The sequence below is a fragment of the Gossypium arboreum genome, chromosome 2 (assembly GCF_025698485.1).
Source record: "Gossypium arboreum isolate Shixiya-1 chromosome 2, ASM2569848v2, whole genome shotgun sequence".
Lineage (NCBI taxonomy): Eukaryota > Viridiplantae > Streptophyta > Magnoliopsida > Malvales > Malvaceae > Gossypium > Gossypium arboreum.
In genome coordinates this window covers 105,612,759-105,632,976 of record NC_069071.1, presented here as the reverse complement: position 1 = coordinate 105,632,976, position 20,218 = coordinate 105,612,759, and the positions used below count along the sequence as shown (strand labels likewise).

At 34.5% G+C, this 20,218-nt stretch overlaps 1 protein-coding gene and 1 long non-coding RNA gene across 2 annotated transcripts; one reads left to right on the top strand and one right to left on the bottom strand.

Moving 5' to 3' along the window:
* Positions 1–1,871: 1,871 nt before the first annotated feature.
* On the bottom strand, positions 1,872–4,157 carry LOC128289371 (uncharacterized). The gene is made up of 2 exons (XR_008279004.1): positions 4,043–4,157; positions 1,872–2,083 (listed from the first exon to the last, which is right to left on the bottom strand). It is a non-coding gene; the product is annotated as an uncharacterized LOC128289371 (long non-coding RNA).
* Positions 4,158–16,819: 12,662 nt separating this feature from the next.
* Positions 16,820–20,101, top strand: LOC108467329 (serine--tRNA ligase-like). The gene is made up of 9 exons (XM_017767954.2): positions 16,820–17,164; positions 17,256–17,326; positions 17,421–17,582; positions 17,675–17,780; positions 18,011–18,204; positions 18,505–18,608; positions 18,703–18,886; positions 19,256–19,435; positions 19,657–20,101. The coding sequence occupies exons 1-9, from the start codon at positions 17,032–17,034 to the stop codon at positions 19,864–19,866; spliced, it is 1,344 nt and encodes a 447-aa protein (XP_017623443.1). The 5' UTR covers positions 16,820–17,031; the 3' UTR covers positions 19,867–20,101.
* The last annotated feature ends 117 nt before the right edge of the window (positions 20,102–20,218 follow it).

Genomic DNA, 20,218 nt, shown 5'->3' with positions numbered 1-20,218 from the left:
ATTAATTAACAAATTTTTTAAAAAAGAAAAACTTAACAATAGATTGAATTAAATAAAATTTTTAAATAATTTAATAATTTAAATAAAATTTTTAAATAATTTAATAATTAAATTATAATTTTTTTAGTAAAACTTATCTAACTAATAATATAATTTACGAGTTTTATGATAAATAATTTTATGTGAGAGCATGTTTCAACTTTAAATTAAAATTGAAAAGGAAAAGCATGTTATGTTTAGATTGTCTTGGGGTCCATAATTAACACACATGCTTGTCTCATTATAGGTTCTTTTTTCATTTTCTGTTTATTTTTCCAGTCAAAGAAAATAAAGTAATATGATTGATTTTTCTTTAACATTTGTGGAATAAAAAATATTAAACTCAGCGAAGTGAGTCATGGAGAGAAGGAAGGGAAAAAGTGGAAAACTAGTTGCCGCCGCGTTTGACTGAGGTGTCAATGGTTGCCTGCCATGTGGAGTTTAGAAACATTAGGGACGAAAAACCAGTGCAATTTCGTCCTTTGGATTAAAGCTCCAGATGATAGGACTTGTCAGTTACCGGCTTCAAAACTCACAATCAAAGCCTCCAGATATTGACTCCTTAATAAATCAACTTAGGTTTTTTTTATAAAAATATCCAAAACTTTTGATTATTTATAAAAATAACCATTTTAAAAATTATGTACGACTTGTTTTGAACCGTAGGCGTCGTTGGCGCCATTGTCATTAGAGTCACCACCTCTAATTTTTATTAAAAAATAATTTTTTTAAGTATCGTCGTTGTCATTAACGGCATCAAACTGAAGTATAATTATATAAAACATTCATAAACCTAATGAAGCAATTATCCTTTTAGATTAGATGAAAAAAGATGCCTTTCAAATAAAAATAACAAAAATAAACTTTAAAAATTATATAGAATTCTTATTTAAATTACTCAAATATTTCCTAAAAAATTTAATAAGTTGTAATGTGTTCCGTACATATTAACTTTTATTTTCTTAATTTAATACTTATATTAAGTATTTTATTAAGTTACTGTTATCTTTAATCGAATCAATTATAAAATTATAGAAACATTCATTCTTTTAAATTATAATTAATATTATAATGGTGACATTTTATCTTTTCATTTTTATATCATCTTTAAATAAAACAATTATAAATTATAAATCCAATGATTGAACAGTGTTTTAATAGTATTAAAATACAAGTTTATTATCTGCACCTATATTTTTTATAAAATAAATTTTATACTAAAAATATTTTCTTTCACTCACATAGTGGGTGTGACAAATCTAGTATTGGTAATGTTAGTGATTTAGTTGGTATCGCCGGTTAACTCGACATCAACTTAAGATTGATAATATCACCGAAGATTCTTAATATGATGTATTTGTGTGTTAAAATTTCATTTACTCATAATTTAATTTTTTTTTCATTTTAATATCATACATATTGTAGCACCTCTAAACCCGGCCCAGACGTTATGGCCGGATCCGACATGCCACATCGAAGCGTTCAAAACATTTTATATTGTTGATCCAGAAAAACCTACTTAGTGTTTTAAAAGATAATTTCATTATAGATTAAAGTGAATGGAAGCTGTGCACCAGGTAGGAAACCGGAAAAGAAGAGGTGAGTCTATCGGACTACTTAAGTACCAAGCTCCCTTCGGATCCAATCCTAGACATGCATACCGCCATTGCCACACCTTAACGTCATGTATATTTCTAGGAAACTGATTTGATTAAGTCATTTTTAGGAAAAGTGATTAATTTTAGAAAATACTTTCATTGCGGAAGCTTTGCTTGTTGTCGTGTTATTTTGAAATCAGTTGTTGTTTTTTTTTTTAAAACGCGCCCTAAAGCTATCCAATTTCAACAGTTAAAATAAATAATACATATCTTAGTAATACATATTAAAACCATCAAAAATAATTAAGCGGCCTTATTACATTTAAAACCCAAACCTCAACGTAAATAATAGGATGTCCAGTTCACTAGAAGAAAACCAAACTTTCAGAACGGGTGGCCACTCCGAATTCCCTCACAGCTCGAAGCCTACTATGGTTGGGGATTTCCTGCGTGGATGAAAATAAAAGGGGTGAGTTTGGGGAAACTCAGTGTGTATGGAAACCCCTTCAAAGCCTAAGTCAGCTCAAGCCCATTGGGCCTAAGCCCATTCAGTAATAGTGGTCTGGGCGAGCCCTTTTCAGACATAATAACCGGGCCTTAGCCCTTATTCAGATAATGAGATAGCCCATAGGCCCATTTCAAAATACATGCAACATCAAGAAACATATGCAAGCCCATTTGGGTAATAGTGGTCTGGGCGAGCCCTTTTCAGATTATAATAAACGGGCCCTAGCCCTTATTCAGATAATGATGATGGCCCATAGGCCCATTTCAAAATACATGCAACATTAGTAAACATATGCAAGCCCATTTGGGGAGACTACTCAACCCACCAACCACTACACTCCACCCGTACCAGCCATACACTCCATGTGGGAATAGCTCAACCCACCCAAATTTAAAACTCCACAGATTTGCCTTTGCTGCTCAGTTATCAAAGAATTGAGGCAAAGCCTCCAAGACGTGGACAAGCCACTTTCAAGACTTCCTCGTCAATATCCCAATCCCATGCATCGATAATAACAACATGGCATGCAGTAAATAACAACAGTCAAACATGCATTTAGGTCAATTTAACCCTAGGGGTATTTCGGTAATTTTTTTACTAGGGGTAAAACTATAAATTTTTCACTTTTAAAGGTATTTCAGTAATTTATCTATTTTAGGGTTTTTCATGCATATTCCTACTTTTCACGTACTAACAGAATCACGTACCGAGGTTTCTTATCGAATTGGGCCCGTTGGCCTATCATTCCAATTTTGGCCCATTAAGCCCAAAAATATCGAGGGCACAGAAATCATGCACTTTGCAGTCCAAATTTTGCAGCTTACCAAAAACATTAATCGATTTACCTCACGAGCATTCGCACACTCGCAAATTTACAAAATACCGATTTTCGGCATTTCGGCTTTTCGACTTTTGCCGATCCAGACTAAGAAAGAGGGTGTTAGTTACACACTGCTTATGACGATATCTTGACGAGATCCACACATGAACGCCTACAATTGGATTACTAACACGTTAATCTAACTATTCAAATACGAACTACGTATTAACCCCTTACAATATTCGGCCAACCACACCTACAGATCATAGTAAGCTTATAAGAAATCAATAAATAACTCATTAACAAATTTTTGTCAATGTTTACCACATAATCATAATTTCACTGCAAGCTGTCTTCCTGAGCAACAGTTACTAAATCATTTATAACTGGAGCTACAAAACTCCAAATCAAGTACCGTTAATTTTCCCTAAAAATAGACTCATATATCTTATATCCATAAAATTTTCAGAATTTTTGGTTTGGCCAATCAGTACCAGATTTTTCTTAAAGTTTCCCATGTTTCACTGTTTGACTAATCTGACCACTCTTCATTACGAATCAAATTTCTCGTTGTACAGAATTCAAAATATGTTCTCGTTTATTTCATTTGAAACTAGACTCATTAAGATTTAATTACATAATTTATTCACCTTCTAACTCATCTTTCACAATTTATGGTGATTTTCCAAAGTCACGTTACTGCTGCTATCCCAAGCAGATTTATTACCAAATCACTCTTTCACACATAACTCGCATGCATGTTATTTAAACATGTATATCACTAATCAATCATCACATATCTATGAGTTTACTTAAGTATAGTCTCCATTTCATCATTTTAAAGTACAACATGTTAGCCAATTTTTCCCCTTAGCATCTAAGGCACATGCATGCTCATTTGCTTGGCTCAACTTCACCTATCTTCCATTTTTCATCAAAAGAACATGAAACAACAACCATTTCCTTCATTTTAAATGCTCACAACACAACCAAAAACCAAAATATGCTTCAAGAGTTAAGGTAGAATCAAGAAGAACTCATGAACATCAAGATAGAAGCAAACTACCATGAACTTACCTTCAATTTTCTTCCCCAAGTGACTGAACATTCAAGAGCTTTCTCCTCTCCTTTCTCTTCTCTAACTTTAGGCTATGATGAACAAAAATGGACAAAACTTTGTTCTTTTCACCCCTTTTTCTTTTAATAAAATTTCATATTTCATCCATTTAATTCTTTAATACAAAAGACATGAAATGCCCATCATGGAACATTTACCTAAACCATTATCATGGAACATTTACCTAACCCATTGTCATGGAATATTTACCTAATCCATTATCATGGAACATTTACCTAACCCATTATCAATTTGTACCATGAATTATGGATATCAAGTGCTCATATTGTCTACAACAACATTATGGCTGGCCATTTCATGTAAAATGGAAGGTTTGTCATGCAAATCCTCCTATTTTGCACTCCTATTTATTTGGCCACTTCAATTTAGCCTATAGCATTTTCAAACATTTTCACATAGGTTTTATTTCATAATTTCACTCACAAATGACAAAATCAAAGCATGAAAATTTGCCAACATTCACAGAATTCCCGAAAATTGGGGCGTTACAACTCTACCCTCCTTAAATAAATTTCGTCTTCGAAATTTACCTGATCCAACTAGTTGAGGGTATTGTTGACGCATAGTCTCTTCTGATTCCCAAGTGGCTTCTTTCCTTCCATGATTACGCCAAAGTACTTTCACTAACGGATGATTTCCTTCGAGAACCTTAACATCTCGAGCCAATATTTGCACAGCTCCTCCTCAAAGGTCAAATCATCGAACTTCAATCTGAATCGCACGACATGAGCAGGTCAAACGATAACGCCTTAACATGGAGACGTGAAAACATCGTGAATCTGTCTAACTCGAGGCAATTCAATTGATAAGCCATCGGGCCTACTCGCTTCAAAACCCGATAAGGCCCAATGAATCATGGACTCAACTTGCCATTCTTACCGAACCTTAATATCTTCTTCCAAGGAGAAACCTTTAAGAAGACCATATCACCTACTGAGTACTCAATCTCCTTATGCTTCAAATCTGCATACGACTTTTGCATATCAGATGCTTCTTTTAACCGGTCCCTAATTATTCTGACCTTATCCTCAGTATCAGCTACCAATTCTGGTCCAAGAATTTGTCGCTTTCCTAGTTCAGTCCAACAACTAGGTGTACGACACCTTCGTCCATACAGTGCTTCATACGGTACCATTCGAATACTCGCCTGGTAACTGTTATTGTACGCAAATTCTGCCAACGGCAAGTAATCCTCCCAACTACCTCGAAAGTCAATCACGCATCCCCTCAACATGTCCTCCAGAATCTAAATAACGCTTTCCGATTAACCATCAGTCTGGGGATGGAAAGCCGTACTAAAATGCAACCTTTGCCAAAATCGAGATGTAAATCTGGGATCCCGATCAGAAATAATTGAAACTGAGACTCCATGAAGTAGCACAATCTCCGCCACATACAACTTGGCTAACTTTTGAAGTGAAAAGTCAGTACGAACAGGTATAAAATGGGCCGATTTGGTCAACCTATCCACAATCACCCACACCGAGTCTTTTTTTGATGGTGTCAAGGGCAGCCCACTCACAAAGTTCATGGTTACCCTCTCCCACCGACCGTAATGATCCGGAGGGTAATTGATGCTCAGCTTTCACTTGCTAGCATGTCGGACATTTCCCTACAAACTCTGTTACTTCTCGTTTAAGTCTAGGCCACCAGTACAATTCTTGTAAGTCGTGATACAACTTATTCCCTCCAGGATGCATGGCACATAGTCCCCCATGAGCTTCCTTCAATATTGTCTGCCTTAAATCAGAGTCCCTCGGAACACAAATTCTTCCTCAGAAACACAGAACTCCATCACCATTTAAGCAAAACTCAGAAGTTTCCCCTTCCTTAACTTGTTGAAAACGAGCGACCAAAGACTCATCGTTCAACTGCTTTTCCTTAATCTGATCCACCCAGGTTGGCCTCTCTTACAACTCAGCCAACAAACTTCTATCATCATACAGACTCAGACGAGCAAACATTACTCTCAGATCAGATACAGCTTCTACGACTTACAAAGATCGGCTACCATATTAGCCTTGCTCGGTGATACTCGATCGAACAGTCATAATCCTTAAGCAACTCAATCCATCTCCTTTGCCTAAGGTTCAGCTCCTTCTGAGTCAACAAATACTTAAGACCCTTGTGGTCTGTGTATATAATACACCTCTCCCCATACAAGTAATGTCTTTAAATCTTAAGTGCAAATATCACTGCCGCCAACTCCAAATCATGAGTAAGATAGTTCCCTTCGTGAGGTTTAAGCTGTCGTGATGCATATGCAACCACCTTATCCTCCTGCATTAACATACAGCCCAAGCCTACATGTGATGCGTCACTGTACACAGTAAAATCCTTCCCAGACTCTGGCTGAATTAACACAGGTGCTTCAGTCAGAACTTTCTTCAACTTCTCGAAAGCTTCCTGCTGTTTCTTAGTCTATACAAACGGTACTCCTTTCCTTATGAGTTTTGTCAAAGGTGCTGCCATCACAGAAAAACCTTCCATAAACCTTCAGAGTATCCCGCCAGTCCTAGAAAACTCCGTATTTCGATTAATCGACCTAGACGACTTCCACTCCAAAATCGCTTCAATTTTTCGAGGTCCACCTTAATCCCTCAGCAGAGACCGCATGTCCTAAGAAGGTTACCTCCTCAACCAAAGTTCGACTTGCGAACTTCACAAAGAGTTCCTTCTCCTTAACACTTGCAAGACTATACGGAGATGCTCATCATGTTTCGCTTCGGTTTGAGAATATACCGGATATCGTTAATAAAGACGACTACGAACTGATTAAAAAAATGGTTGGAACACACGATTCATCAGATCCATAAATGCTGCAGGAGCGTTTGTCAGTCCAAATACCAGAAACTTGTAATGACCATACCGAGTCCTGAATGTTGTCTTATGGATATCTGCCTCATTGACCCTTAATTGATGATATCCAGATCGAAGGTCGATCTTGGAAAATATAAAAGCTCCTCTAAATTGGTCAAACAGATTGTCAATCCTTGGCAGTGGATACTTATTCTTAATCATCAGTTTGTTCAACTGGCGATAATTAATGCACATCCGCATCGTACCATCCTTCTTTTTCATAATAGCACCGGTGCTCCCCATGGAGACACGCTTGGCCTAATGAAGCCCCTATCCAACAACTCTTGAATTTGAGTCTTTAATTCCACTAACTCCTTCGATGCCATCCTATACGGTGCGATGGACACGGGTGCCGTTCCAGGCAACAAATCTTTTCCAAACTCAACTTCTCGGTTCGGAGGCAATCCTGGAAGCTCCTCCGAAAAAATATCTTGGAACTCCTTTACGGTCCTAACCTTATCCACTGTCAGTCCCTCCTCTTCTGACTGACTTACAAATGCCAAATAGGCCTCACAACCTTTTCAAATCCACTTTTCGGCTCTTAAAAGCCGACACCACATTGGACAAATAATCCCTTCGCTCACCTATCACTATAACCTCCTCATCGTTTGTGGTCCTTAACACCATTCGTTTAGCAAAGACAATCCGTGGTCGTCTTATGCTTAACAAGCCGTCCATTCCCAAAATGAGATCAAACTCTCCGAACGATAACTCCATCGATCTCCGGGAAAATCCTACCTTGAGTTTCTAAGGGTACATCCCTATACAGTTTGTCTACCCTAACCAAGTGACCCAAAGGACTTAGTACAGATACCCCACTCACAATCTCCTCAGAGCAGTCCAAGTTGTCCATAATCCGTTCTGTGGCCTCCAACCAATATTCTGCCACATTCGAGGCTATACCAGACACGCCCCTAAAGATCTTTGCTCCGTTGGCCCGGAGTCGTTTAGAAATCGATCCTCGAATTTCGTTGCCCGAACTTGTCCCGGCAACCCTTTCCAGAACACGAAGCATTGCCTGTGACAAGGCATCATCCCCGACACCGCGGTCATGAGACTCTACCTCTGTTGTCGGTGGTACCGGTGCATCCACCGCCAGCATATGTCTCGAAGACGAAGATCTCACTCGAGCACTTCTTCGGCTTCGTCCACGGCCTCTTGTACTCATATCGTATTATCTTGATTACGAATTTTTATGCATCAATTAATATTCCAATTTTTATTACAGATGTTTTATGAATCAGACAGTAGTTTAGAGTTTGTTTTCACAGAATCGAAGTCTAGCTACAGTTTTAGTCTCTTATCAGATTTTCCTATGGTTTCAGTAGTGGGTGTGACAAATCTAGTATTGGTAATGTTAGTGATTTAGTTGGTATCGCCGGTTAACTCGACATCAACTTAAGATTGATAATATCACCGAAGATTCTTAATATGATGTATTTGTGTGTTAAAATTTCATTTACTCATAATTTAATTTTTTTCATTTTAATATCATACATATTGTATATGTTATTATTAATTAGTTTTAAACCATACATTCTATTATTTATCGTATTTTATTTTTAAATATCTCTATGTCCTAAATACGTAGTTTTTACACATGTAAACATGTGATATTATATATTATAATTTTAAGATGCTTGGTAATTTCTAAATATCAATTCGAAACTCCAATATAGCATAAAATAGGGTAATTATTCTAAAATAAAAGATAATTATGGAGTGGTATTTGGTATATTGATATTTTTTTTTGTCAAAAACAAGGTATCAAATCGCCAGTAACAGAAACTAATCCTCTCATCACGAATAATTTTCAAATATATAAACGACTAGCTATATAGTGTGTTTCATTCTCATGACTAGGATCAAATCTCCAACCATATGATTAATGGACGAGATGAGCAACCAACACACCATATACAAAAAATTGTCAGTTGTCTTAGTCTTGGCAAAAAACCCCGAATCTCATGGGTTTTGACCTGACCCGATCCTTTAGGGTCGGATTCTTTTTTGGAAAATTCAAATTTGGGGCAGGTCGAGTTGGTGGAATTAAAAAAAAATAGTCAAGTTGGGGTTGGGTCTAATAATCATCCGCCCTGATATATTTACAAAAATGCCTCATAATATATATTAACTTTTATGTCTAGACTAAAAAAAAAAATTCTTTGCTTCAAAATAAAAAAAAACATTTAATTAAATTCAGGTCGAACTTGGTCTCCTATTAAATTTCAAATTCAAGAGGTTTCTTTCATTGAGAGTCAGAGTTGGGTTGGAGTGAATTGGTCAAGCTTCGACTCCTACCCCATTATCATCCCTTGTACCACTCTCTTAAGTCTTAACTTTATATGGAATTTTAAACTATAAACAATTATTTAACACAATAATTTTTTATTAATAATTTTTATTTTATAATTGATATTTTAAAAAATTTTAAAAATAAATTATGGATAATTTTACCATCAATATATCAAATAAATATTAAAAAAGTTCTAAGTAGGGTTTAGTAAAAAAAAAACCTCAACAAATCAAAATTGATACAAATCAAAATATTTAGACGATTTATGGAATGCAAATTTAAAAATTGCAGTATCCAAAATTGAATTGAAATTTTTATTTAATATATAATTAATTTTATTTTTATTATATAAAATTAAATATTTTATATTTAAAATAAAAAATAACTTAAAATTCTTGAAAATTATTATTTTTAAAAATATTTATGAAAAAGACCTTAAAATGCTGTCAAATAATATTCAAAAGCCATAAAACAAAACTTATTTTATCAAAATAAGCCTAGAAAATAGAAAAATCAAGAACCGAGGCAAATCAAATTATGGACGTTTTAAAGAAAATCTAAAAAACTCAATTGAACTGAATTAATATCACCCCTAGTTCTAAGTACAAGTATAATTGGGTTGAGTCAAGCTTGAATACTGCCAAGGTTGAGCTCAAGCTTGACACGAAATTCATAACTCAATACTCGACTCGAGCTCAATTGAATATCTATTTTTAAGCTCGAGTTCAATTAAGTTTGTTTACCAATTTTTATACTCAAGTTCGACTCGATAATTAAATTTAAAGTTAATAATATATATTAAGAATAATAACGTAATTTAATAATATAAAAATGTAAAAAACTTGTTAAGACTTACAAGCTATTCAAATAAAGTATTACTAAGCTCGATCAATAGCTTGAACTCAATTTTATAATTACCAAATTTAATTCAAATATTTTTAAAATGAAATTGGAATGATTTACGAAAACTCATTTAGAGCCTAACTTGTCACGATTATTCGTTGAAGGAACGTATAGCTAACTTGTTTTTTGTCAAGTTCTCAACATATTTGCGGAGTCAGATTTGTGAAATATTTTGACGAATGATTAAGAAATTGTCTCAATCTAACAAACCCTAACCCAGAAAGGTAGACATTGAAATCTTTGACATATCATATCACCTTTTTCCATAAATATTTTATGGATTTCTTTGATTTGGAACTTGCTTTTAACTTTAAGCTTAAATCATTCAAAAGTTTGCAATATTATAATGCTTACCACTAATGCTTTTCAATGATTCATACAACAGGTATAGTATTTTTTAAAATTTTTAAAATGTATTAATTGAGCTGGACATGAATATTATTATTAATACAGAAAATTGTGAGTTTGAGTGTGACAAAATATATTATTCTTTTATTTATAAATTAAAAATAAATTATGAATAATGATTTAAATCTATAAAAAAAATTAAAATATATTTTAATATTTTATGTTTGATATGAAATTTCCATATTATTACAATTATTAAAACAATAAAATTATGTGAGTGAGTGACATGTTGTAGTGTTCTGAAATAAGATTCCCCTTAGGTTGCCAGCGCTACAACATTGAAAAGAAATATTAGATGAAGTAAGTCTACTTCTACTTGTCAATATTATGAAATAACTTGTTAGACTTTCTGCCTCTACTTTGACTAACAAGCAATTTATAAATTTTAAATTCGATTGATGGGTTTGGATTTCATCCTGTTCAAAATTAGATTTAAAATATTGTTTAAGTTTGATTCAGATTAATAGATACTAATTTTAGGTCTGTATTATTTTTAAAAATTATTTTATTATATAAAACAAAATATATCAAATACTTTAAAAATACTAAAACAAATGTTTCTCATTAATTAATTTAAAAATATGCATTGGAGCTGAGTCAAAAAATTTACCTAAAGTTTGTTCTATTTAAAAATAAATTTCATTTTTCGTCTAAACTCATATTTTAAACTTATTTTTATTTAAACCTTCCTAAATCTTTGAATCTAATTAAATAGATAGACTCATAAACAAGCCTCTGAACCCACTTTTTATAATTTGATGATTTATTGTATCATAATTTTCATCATTGCAAACCGACAATACAGAAAGCGTTCCTATTACTTAAAGTTTTTATTCACATTCTGATTTCAATTGTTGAATAATTCTATAATTATTTTCTTTTAGAAAAAAAATGAAATTTATCCATTCATTTATCTATTTAAATGATTTGTTGAGGATGCGTCATCAACTAATTGAATCTCAATTGTAAAATTATAAATCTTTTATTTTTATAAAATAATAAATGTTATTTTGTGGGTAGTATTGTCAGCTTGCCACCTTCTCTGCTCTATTGAGCATGTGCTATTATTTTTCCAGCTTCTCATGGCGTGTTTCTAGCTTTTGCTTGTCCCAAACGAGGTTGGATTTGGCTCGTTTGCGCAATGGTGGCAGACTGTTAATGAAAAATTACCCCAACTCCAGGCATCAAAGGGGCTGGAACACATGGCATCCATTTGCTGGGAGATTTGGAAGGTGAGGTATATGTGGCATTTTGATGGCAAACAGGAAGACCCTCTAAATGTTTGGGAAAAAAGCCTCGGCAGGCCACCATCAACTAATCGAGTTCATGACAGTCCAGCCTAACATTGCCATAAATTCGGAATGGACAAAACCGCCACCCCAAGTTGTAAAGATCAATTGTGATGCTTCTCCAAAAGGGAAAAATCGAGAAGCAAGGGTGTCTGCAATTGCCAAGAACAGCAATGGAGTTGTAGGTGGAACCAACGCGTTGACGCATGAGTCTACAGCATTGGCGGCTGAAGCCTAAGCTATACTTGCGGCTGATAACAACCGATTCAATGCTTATCGAAAAAGAACCAGTGGCCTTGGGAGATTTTTGCAATTGTTGAAGATATTCTGTCTATAGTTTCTAGACTTAGAGATTTATCATTTAAGTTTGTCAAAAGAAACTGTAATAGAACCGTTGACTGAGATGTTAAGAAAAACTAGGATTAATTCTTGTCCGTTAAACTGGATTCAAGTTCCACTTGTGGAACTAGGAACACTTGTAATTTGCTTGGCGTTATCATTTCAACTAAAGGGTGAATATACTTGAGAGGTCCCTTTATTATAGGGATTTGATTAAATTAGTCTATCAATTATTAAATATATCAATTTAGTCCATATACTATTAAAAGAATCAAATAAGGACAAATTGAAATAAAGTTAACATTTACGATTTAAAAAAAACATTTATTGCATAGTAGAGTTAATATTTTTAAAGTATTTATGGTTTTATAGATGAAATCTTTTGTTTAAAATTCAAGACATTTTTATCCAATAACTGTTAGCTCTATCATAGTTTTGACTTATTTGATTCTTTTAATAGTACATGGACTAGTTGATCCAGTTGATATTAAAGGGATGAATTTGATCTAATTCCTATGATACAAGGACTTCCCAAGTACTTTAACATCAATTAACATATAGAGAATCGAAAAAAAAGCTTAATTACAATATTAGACCTCCATTGAATGTTAAAAGTTCAATTTAATCCATAAAAAAAATCAAAATTCAAACTAATCTTGAAATTAAACTAACAATTCAAATAAGTTTATGGTCCATAAAAATATTAAAAACCCAAATTTTATCCTTTCATGTGAAATTTTTGAAATAATTTATTATAAAAAATTATCAAACTTATCTCAATTCAGTGCAAAATTCAAAAATCCAAAATTTTTGAGGCATTATGATTGTCACGCAAGAAGATAACTTGAATTAGTAGGTAGTCTAAAACGGTTGTAGTCAATGGGTCAGATTGAGAAAATGACTCTTGTTATTACTATGATGTTGTTATAAGTCTAATTGGAGAGATCATTGTCTTGGTTATTGGAGTTGGATTGACTCTTAGAAATAGAGGCATGGATGTGATTGTTTAAACTAACAATACATCGGATTAAACCCATGTTTAATTTGTAACATCTCGAATTAGGGCCTAATCGGAACAGTGGTTTTGAGACCACAAATCTGAAATATAAATAATTATTTTATGACTATTATGAGGTCCATGATATGAATACATGCTTGTGTGAAAATTTCATGAAGAAATTCTACGCATAAAATGTCCAATTGAACTTTAGGGACCAAATTGAATAAGATGAAAAACTTGTGTTCTAGAAGCTTTTAGCATGAAATTGCTTTAGATTATAAATTAGAAGGTCCTAATTAGCAATTTGACCAATTTCTAAAATTTTGGACAAAAATGAACATGTGTAGGAAAAAATTGAAAGAAAGGCCTTAAGGGCATTTTGGTCATTTGGTAAATAAAAGAATAAAAAGGGAAAATAAGTCAAAATTGGTGTCCATCTTCCTCCCCCATTGCCCAAAATCTCAAGGAGCCATAGCTAAGGTTTTGTTCATCTTTTCAAGCTCAATAGTAAGTATTCCCTAGCCCGTTTTTAATATTCTTTACAATTTTGAAATGCTCGTAGCTTGATTTACCTATTTCCACCCTTAATTTGAAGTAGGGTCTATGTATGAAAATTTACCCATGTGTGACATGCATGTATTTTGATGATTCATGGAGGAATATGAGAGTTTAGTGTGTGATAAACATCTTTCACAAGATGATTTTTCATGAAAACCACTAAAAAGGACTAAATTGAAAAAGGTGTAAACTAAGTGATAAAAATCTGATTTTGATAAAAATATGGGCTGTTATGAGTACAAGGAAAATTCAGCTAGGCTTGGATGACAAAGAAAATGCATGCATTTCATTTTACGAGCCTAGGGACTGAAATATAAATAAGTAAAGGTTAGGGGTAAAAAGGTAATTTTATAAAATTATGAATTATGGATTGATTTGGACAATGTGATTATTAAACAAGTTAAATTTGGCATTATAGATCAAGAAAAACGTGATACGAGTCTTGATCGAGGAAATAATAAGGTTTTCGACGAATAGGCTCGTTTATCATCATTTTGTACCGAGGTAAGTTCATGTGTAAATAATGTGATGTATTACATGTTTTAATGCTTTAATGTTATATGAACTTAAATGCTTATTTGCTATCATGAATTATATGCCTTGATATTCCATGAGTACATGGTTGGTATTATGGATATCATAAACGACATTACGAGCAAGTTCGACAGTGATGCGACAAGTAAGGAAACCCCGTTTAAACCTTAGGAATAGTCTAGGATACAAGTGACATGTAACTAGGAATTAAGGAATCCTAACTCATTGAGCAGTCTGGGTTCGTGATATATATATGTGACCTCTGAACTCATTGTGTGGTTTGAGTTCATGATGTACGAAGTACATGTAATTTGGTTCCGGGTACTGGTCTTGTGTGTCCTACTGGTGGCTAGGTAGTCCTGAGTGGTTCGGATACTTGACAGCTTGTGTGAGCAGCCCGTGTAGTTACACTTTGACCGATAACTTATATAAGCAGGCTCGTGAGTAGCTCCTTAGCGAGTGTTACATGTTATGAGTTAGCTTTGGCTATGTACGTATATGTAGCACTTATGTGCAAGTTTTCCGTGTATCCAATAGTATTCCGAGTGTCCAACGGATAATGCAATGGATGAGGTGATGAAAGTCCCAAAGAGGGCATGTTAAAGAAGGTATGATCATATGATATACTACGGGTAAGTACAAGTATGTACGCTAAACTCACGAGCATTGCCTTGATAAAGGATGAATTGTGATGAGAAAGTACATATATATGAACATTTGATAAATAAGTCAACATGCTTGAATGAGGAATAATCTTTATAGTTATGTTATTATGTCTTTGTGTGATGAATGCTTTCTATCATTGCATATTATTTGCATGTAGACTTACTAAGCTTTAATGCTTACACCCTTTCCTTTCCATCCTTTGCAGTACTGCCAAGTTAGCTCGGGGATCGGAAGCTATCAGAGTATTCGATCACACTATCAAAAGAATATTGGGTATAGTGAATTTGATAACTTGAGTATGGCATATATATGGGACTTAGATATTTTGTGATTTGTGTCATGTAAAGTTGGCCAAGTTGTAAAGGCCTCTAATATTGATGATTCATTTTGTAATGGCCATGTGATATGGCTTATATTTGATTATTGGGTTGTAATCTAATTACCCATGCATGCATGTGCTAATGCCTTGATGAAGTAATATGTTATTGCTTGGTGAATGAATGATGAGGCGTGGAATAGATGCTAGGAGAAAAGAAATGACTTAATGACTTAAGATGATCATTGTCATGGATAAGTATTATGGAATTTGGATAACGAATTTGGTTATGCATGAAATTGGTGTGGAATGTTTCTAAATGGTGTGACTAATTGAATATGCATTAGGAAGATATTTTGAAGGCACGAAAATGCCATGGAATTGGATATTGAGTGTTTAAATATGTTATGTTGCATGTTATGAAACAAGTTTGAGTGTAGGGATATTTGGGGGTGACAATTGGCTTAGAAGATAGCCTCAGAATGGTCCACACAGGTAAACACACGGGCATGTGTCTAGGCCGTGTGTGACACACGGTCTGCCCCCATGGGTGTGTTGTATAGCCGTGTGTCCCTTGCACCCTAGTTTTACAAGTCAGTATGCCCAGTAGTAAACACACGGGCTAAGACACGGGCGTGTGTCTTGCCCGTGTGAGAAACACGGCTACCCATATGGGCGTGTGCTCTGGCCGTGTGAATTCTGCACCATTTTATGAAAAATTCATTTATTTTTAATGTATCACACGGTCTGGACACACGGGTGTGTGATCGGCCGTGTGACCTTTTTTGATGATGACGTGATAAACAGAGAATTACACGGCCTGAGGACACGGGTGTGTGACCCTATTTCATGGAAAAATTTTTAAGTTTTCCCAAAACCTTCTAAAGTTCTCGTTTTAGTCCCTAACTACTTTCAATGCATGTTTTGGGCCTCGTAGGTCCGTAAAAAGGACGATATGTATGTGTTTGAATGTTTTTGAATTGATTGAAATTTTATGGCTTGGTTTTACTTGTATGTGTATATTTAAGTCCAGTAATGCCTCGTATCCTGTCCTGGTGTTGGACACGGGTAAGGGGTGTTACATAATTAGTCTTAGATCCCTTTATGGATTAATTTACTTTATAATATTTATAGCGTGTCTTATCTAAATCTGGAGCAAGTGAACGACCATATATGCTTAACTATTGTACTTTGAGTATTGAAACATATGCTCTTAAGAGAGTGGATAGAAAGTTGGTATGTTAGATATATGACTAAGTGATATGACTTTTCTTACAATAATGGAATCAGAGCTCGATGTAAGAGTAAATAATATTCTCTCAGTGACATTGTATGGATTAAGAAAATAATATGGATCTTGAGTCATTTGTTTAGGACAGATGATTTTATCATTACTAATACAAGTAGTGACCATTTTTATAACAAAATAAAATGGTGATCATAAGATAAAAGTGATAAATCTAAGGGATTAAATTGGTTAATTTTTACTTTTTGAAGTCAATCGTAATTTTTGATATAATTCAAATTAAAAGCAGTCCAAGAAACCCAAACCCAATTCCTTTGTGTAAATTGACGCAACAATTTCAACCAGGCAAAAAGCCCTGTGGGCTGCAGGTGCAGAATAACTATCACTGAGTGCAATAGCGCGAACCTGTAAACAAACAGTATGGGAAACTAGGGTTTTCGTATTCTTTTACCTTTCGTCTTTAGGGTTGGTTCAGTGTCGATTTCAATCACCTTGTCGATTAAAAAGAAAAAAAATGTTGGACATCAATTTATTCAGAGAGGAGAAGGGTCATAACCCTGAGATCATTCGCGAATCATTACGGCGTCGTTACGCCAATGTTCAAGATGTCGATGCCATCATCGACCTTGACAAAGTTTATCGCCAACGTAACTATCTAATCCCTCCTCTCATTCTCCCATTTCGAATTGCTATTTTTATTTAATTTTTTTTTTGTGTAATGCTAAATTTCTGGTACAGTGTTATATGAACTTGAAAATCTGCGAAAAGAGTTCAATAAGATTAACAAGCAAGTCGCTCAACTTAAAATTGTGAGTCTCTCTCACTCTCACACGCACTCTCTCTTTTTAATTAGTCGTGGGATTTTCTTTAATTTTTTTTATGTTGGAATTGATGTGAAAAAAGGCTAAGCAAGATGCAACGGAGACAATTGCAAAGACAGAGGAGGTTAAACAGAAAATGGCTGAGAAAGATGTTGAGGTTAAAGATTCTTGGGCTGTTTTAAAATCTAAATTGGAGAAAATTGGTAACCTTGTGCATGACTCGGTTCCCGTCAGTGATGATGAGGTGACTGACTCTGCAAATTTTATTCATTTCCTTGGTTTTTGATTGCTAATGCTTTAATCAGGGTAATTTACTTGACTACCAATATATTGCAGGCAAATAATGCTGTGATTAGAACTTGGGGTGAAAAGCGTTTGGAGCCAAAGCTGAAGAACCATGTTGAGCTTGTCGAGCTTCTTGGGATTGCTGATACAAAAAAGGGTAATTGTATTTTTCAGGGTTTAACATGCTTTGCTGTATGTAATGGAAATGTTGTTTATTGGTTTTAAGATGTGTAGGGTCTCTCTTTAAGCTACGAGATAATAGAACAGTAGGCTGTATTTCTCATGATGAACTTTGTGTTGTTTTATGCATGAATTCAGCTGGCAAATTGAATTGGATTGTTTCACTTTCCATCATTTTAATTGATGTTCCATTGTCCTGTACTATAGGTGCTGATGTTGCAGGAGGTAGAGGTTACTACCTAAAGGGAGATGGAGTGCGTCTCAATCAAGCTTTGATCAATTTTGGGCTAGATTTTTTGGAGAAAAGGGGGTATACAGCATTGCAAACTCCATTCTTCATGAGGAAAGATGTTATGGCCAAGTGTGCTCAATTGGCCCAATTTGATGAGGAACTTTACAAGGTAACATTTTTAGATTGCTTTAGAGATCTCTCTTCTTTCCATATACTAGGATGGTATTGGTATCTTTACAAATTGTGAGATTTGAACTATATAGAATTGAGATTGTTTAATTCTTGTTATAACTTTACATGCGATCAAGTGTTCTTATTATACATTAGGAAAAGGAAAAAAAAAAACAAAAAAAAAAAACCTGTTCTTTATGGTTAGGATGTGCAAATCAGTATCCAGGCATATTCCTTTCACCAATTATTTCATATTCTACAATAAGAAAGCATGACTGGTGTTGTTGATGTTCATTAGGTGACCGGTGAAGGTGATGACAAGTATCTTATTGCAACTGCTGAACAGCCACTCTGTTCTTACCACGTGGATGATTGGATCCAGCCCTCTGAGCTACCTATAAGGTTCTAACTTCTAAGCATGCAAAAGAAGTGATGGCTGTATGTGTCGCAAAATGTTTTTTTGGTTGCTATTTGTTTATGTAATTTGTTTTCCCAGATATGCTGGATATTCATCTTGTTTCCGCAAAGAAGCTGGTTCACATGGTCGTGATACTCTTGGAATTTTTCGGGTTCATCAATTTGAGAAAGTGGAGCAATTCTGCATTACCAGTCCAAATGGTAATGAGTCCTGGGACATGCATGAGGAAATGATTAAAAACTCTGAGGGTTTTTATCACATGGTATAATATTTATTTTCTATGAATTGATTAATTACTACACATCACTGATTTCCAGTTTTTCACCTAATCCCATTTTATCTATAATTGGAGCTCTTTGAATGTTGGTTTTATCTGTACTAGTGAACCTTATCAGGCTAGAATTATATTTACTTCCCATGCCTTGTGGAAGGGTCATTTGTCAAGTAATCTTTTGGTTTTCATTGTGAAACAAAATCACTTTTAGATAAATAAACTGGAGCCTTTTCCCTTCAGCTCGAAGTGGCCCTAATCTATCTTTTAACAGAAGTTCACCATGCACATAAAATTTTCCATTGGAAGTCTTGAGGCTGAAGAGTCTTTACATGGATTAGTGTGAATTTTAATTTGCAGCTAAAGCTTCCCTATCAAGTCGTGGTGATTGTTTCTGGTGCTCTTAATGATGCTGCTGCCAAGAAGTATGACTTGGAAGCATGGTTTCCAGCATCTCAGACTTACAGAGAGTTAGTGTCATGCTCAAATTGTACAGATTACCAATCAAGGAGGCTAGAAATTAGATATGGGCAGAAAAAGGTTGGTTATGTCGGCTTGTCTTGTTATATATTGAAAGCAGAGTGCAAGTGTTTTGGAAATATATACCGATTCATACTTTTTTCCCCCCTTCATAAGAGTGCATATTGGTTTAGCAATAATCTAGAACTACTTCCATACTTAATACCTATCATTCTTGAGTTCTACCATTTAAATTCCAGTTCATGCTTTGTGATTGCTTTCTGTTGTTAACCTTCTTGCAGAACAATGAGCAGGTGAAACAATATGTTCACCTGTTGAACTCTACCCTCACAGCAACCGAAAGGACAATATGCTGCATCCTTGAGAATTACCAGAGAGAAGATGGTGTTGAAATACCAGAAGTTTTACGGCCATTCATGGGTGGGAAGTCCTTCCTCCCTTTCAAGACCAAACCAGCTGCTGAAACTAAAGGGAAGAAATCAAAGGCCTAGTTATGTCTCACCAAACCATTGGTTACCATTGAAGGAACAAGCGCTCAGATTGCCTGAAAACTAGTTTTGTTTTTCAAAAATTGTGGCCTACTGCCATTATCACAACACTGAATATATAAATTCAATTGTTTTGTAGTACTTTGCAAAAAGAAAACCCCAGCTATGATACTGTGACAGACATTATAGACTTGGTGTTTTAAGTTATTGGATATCCTTTACAAAATTTGTCATAGAACTGTAACCAAACTACCATAAATTTGTTTTAGTTTTCTTTCTGATGTGCAATATAATCGATTTTTCTTCTTTTTGGAGTATTACTGATACGTTCTTCTGAAACCTCACCATCTTCATA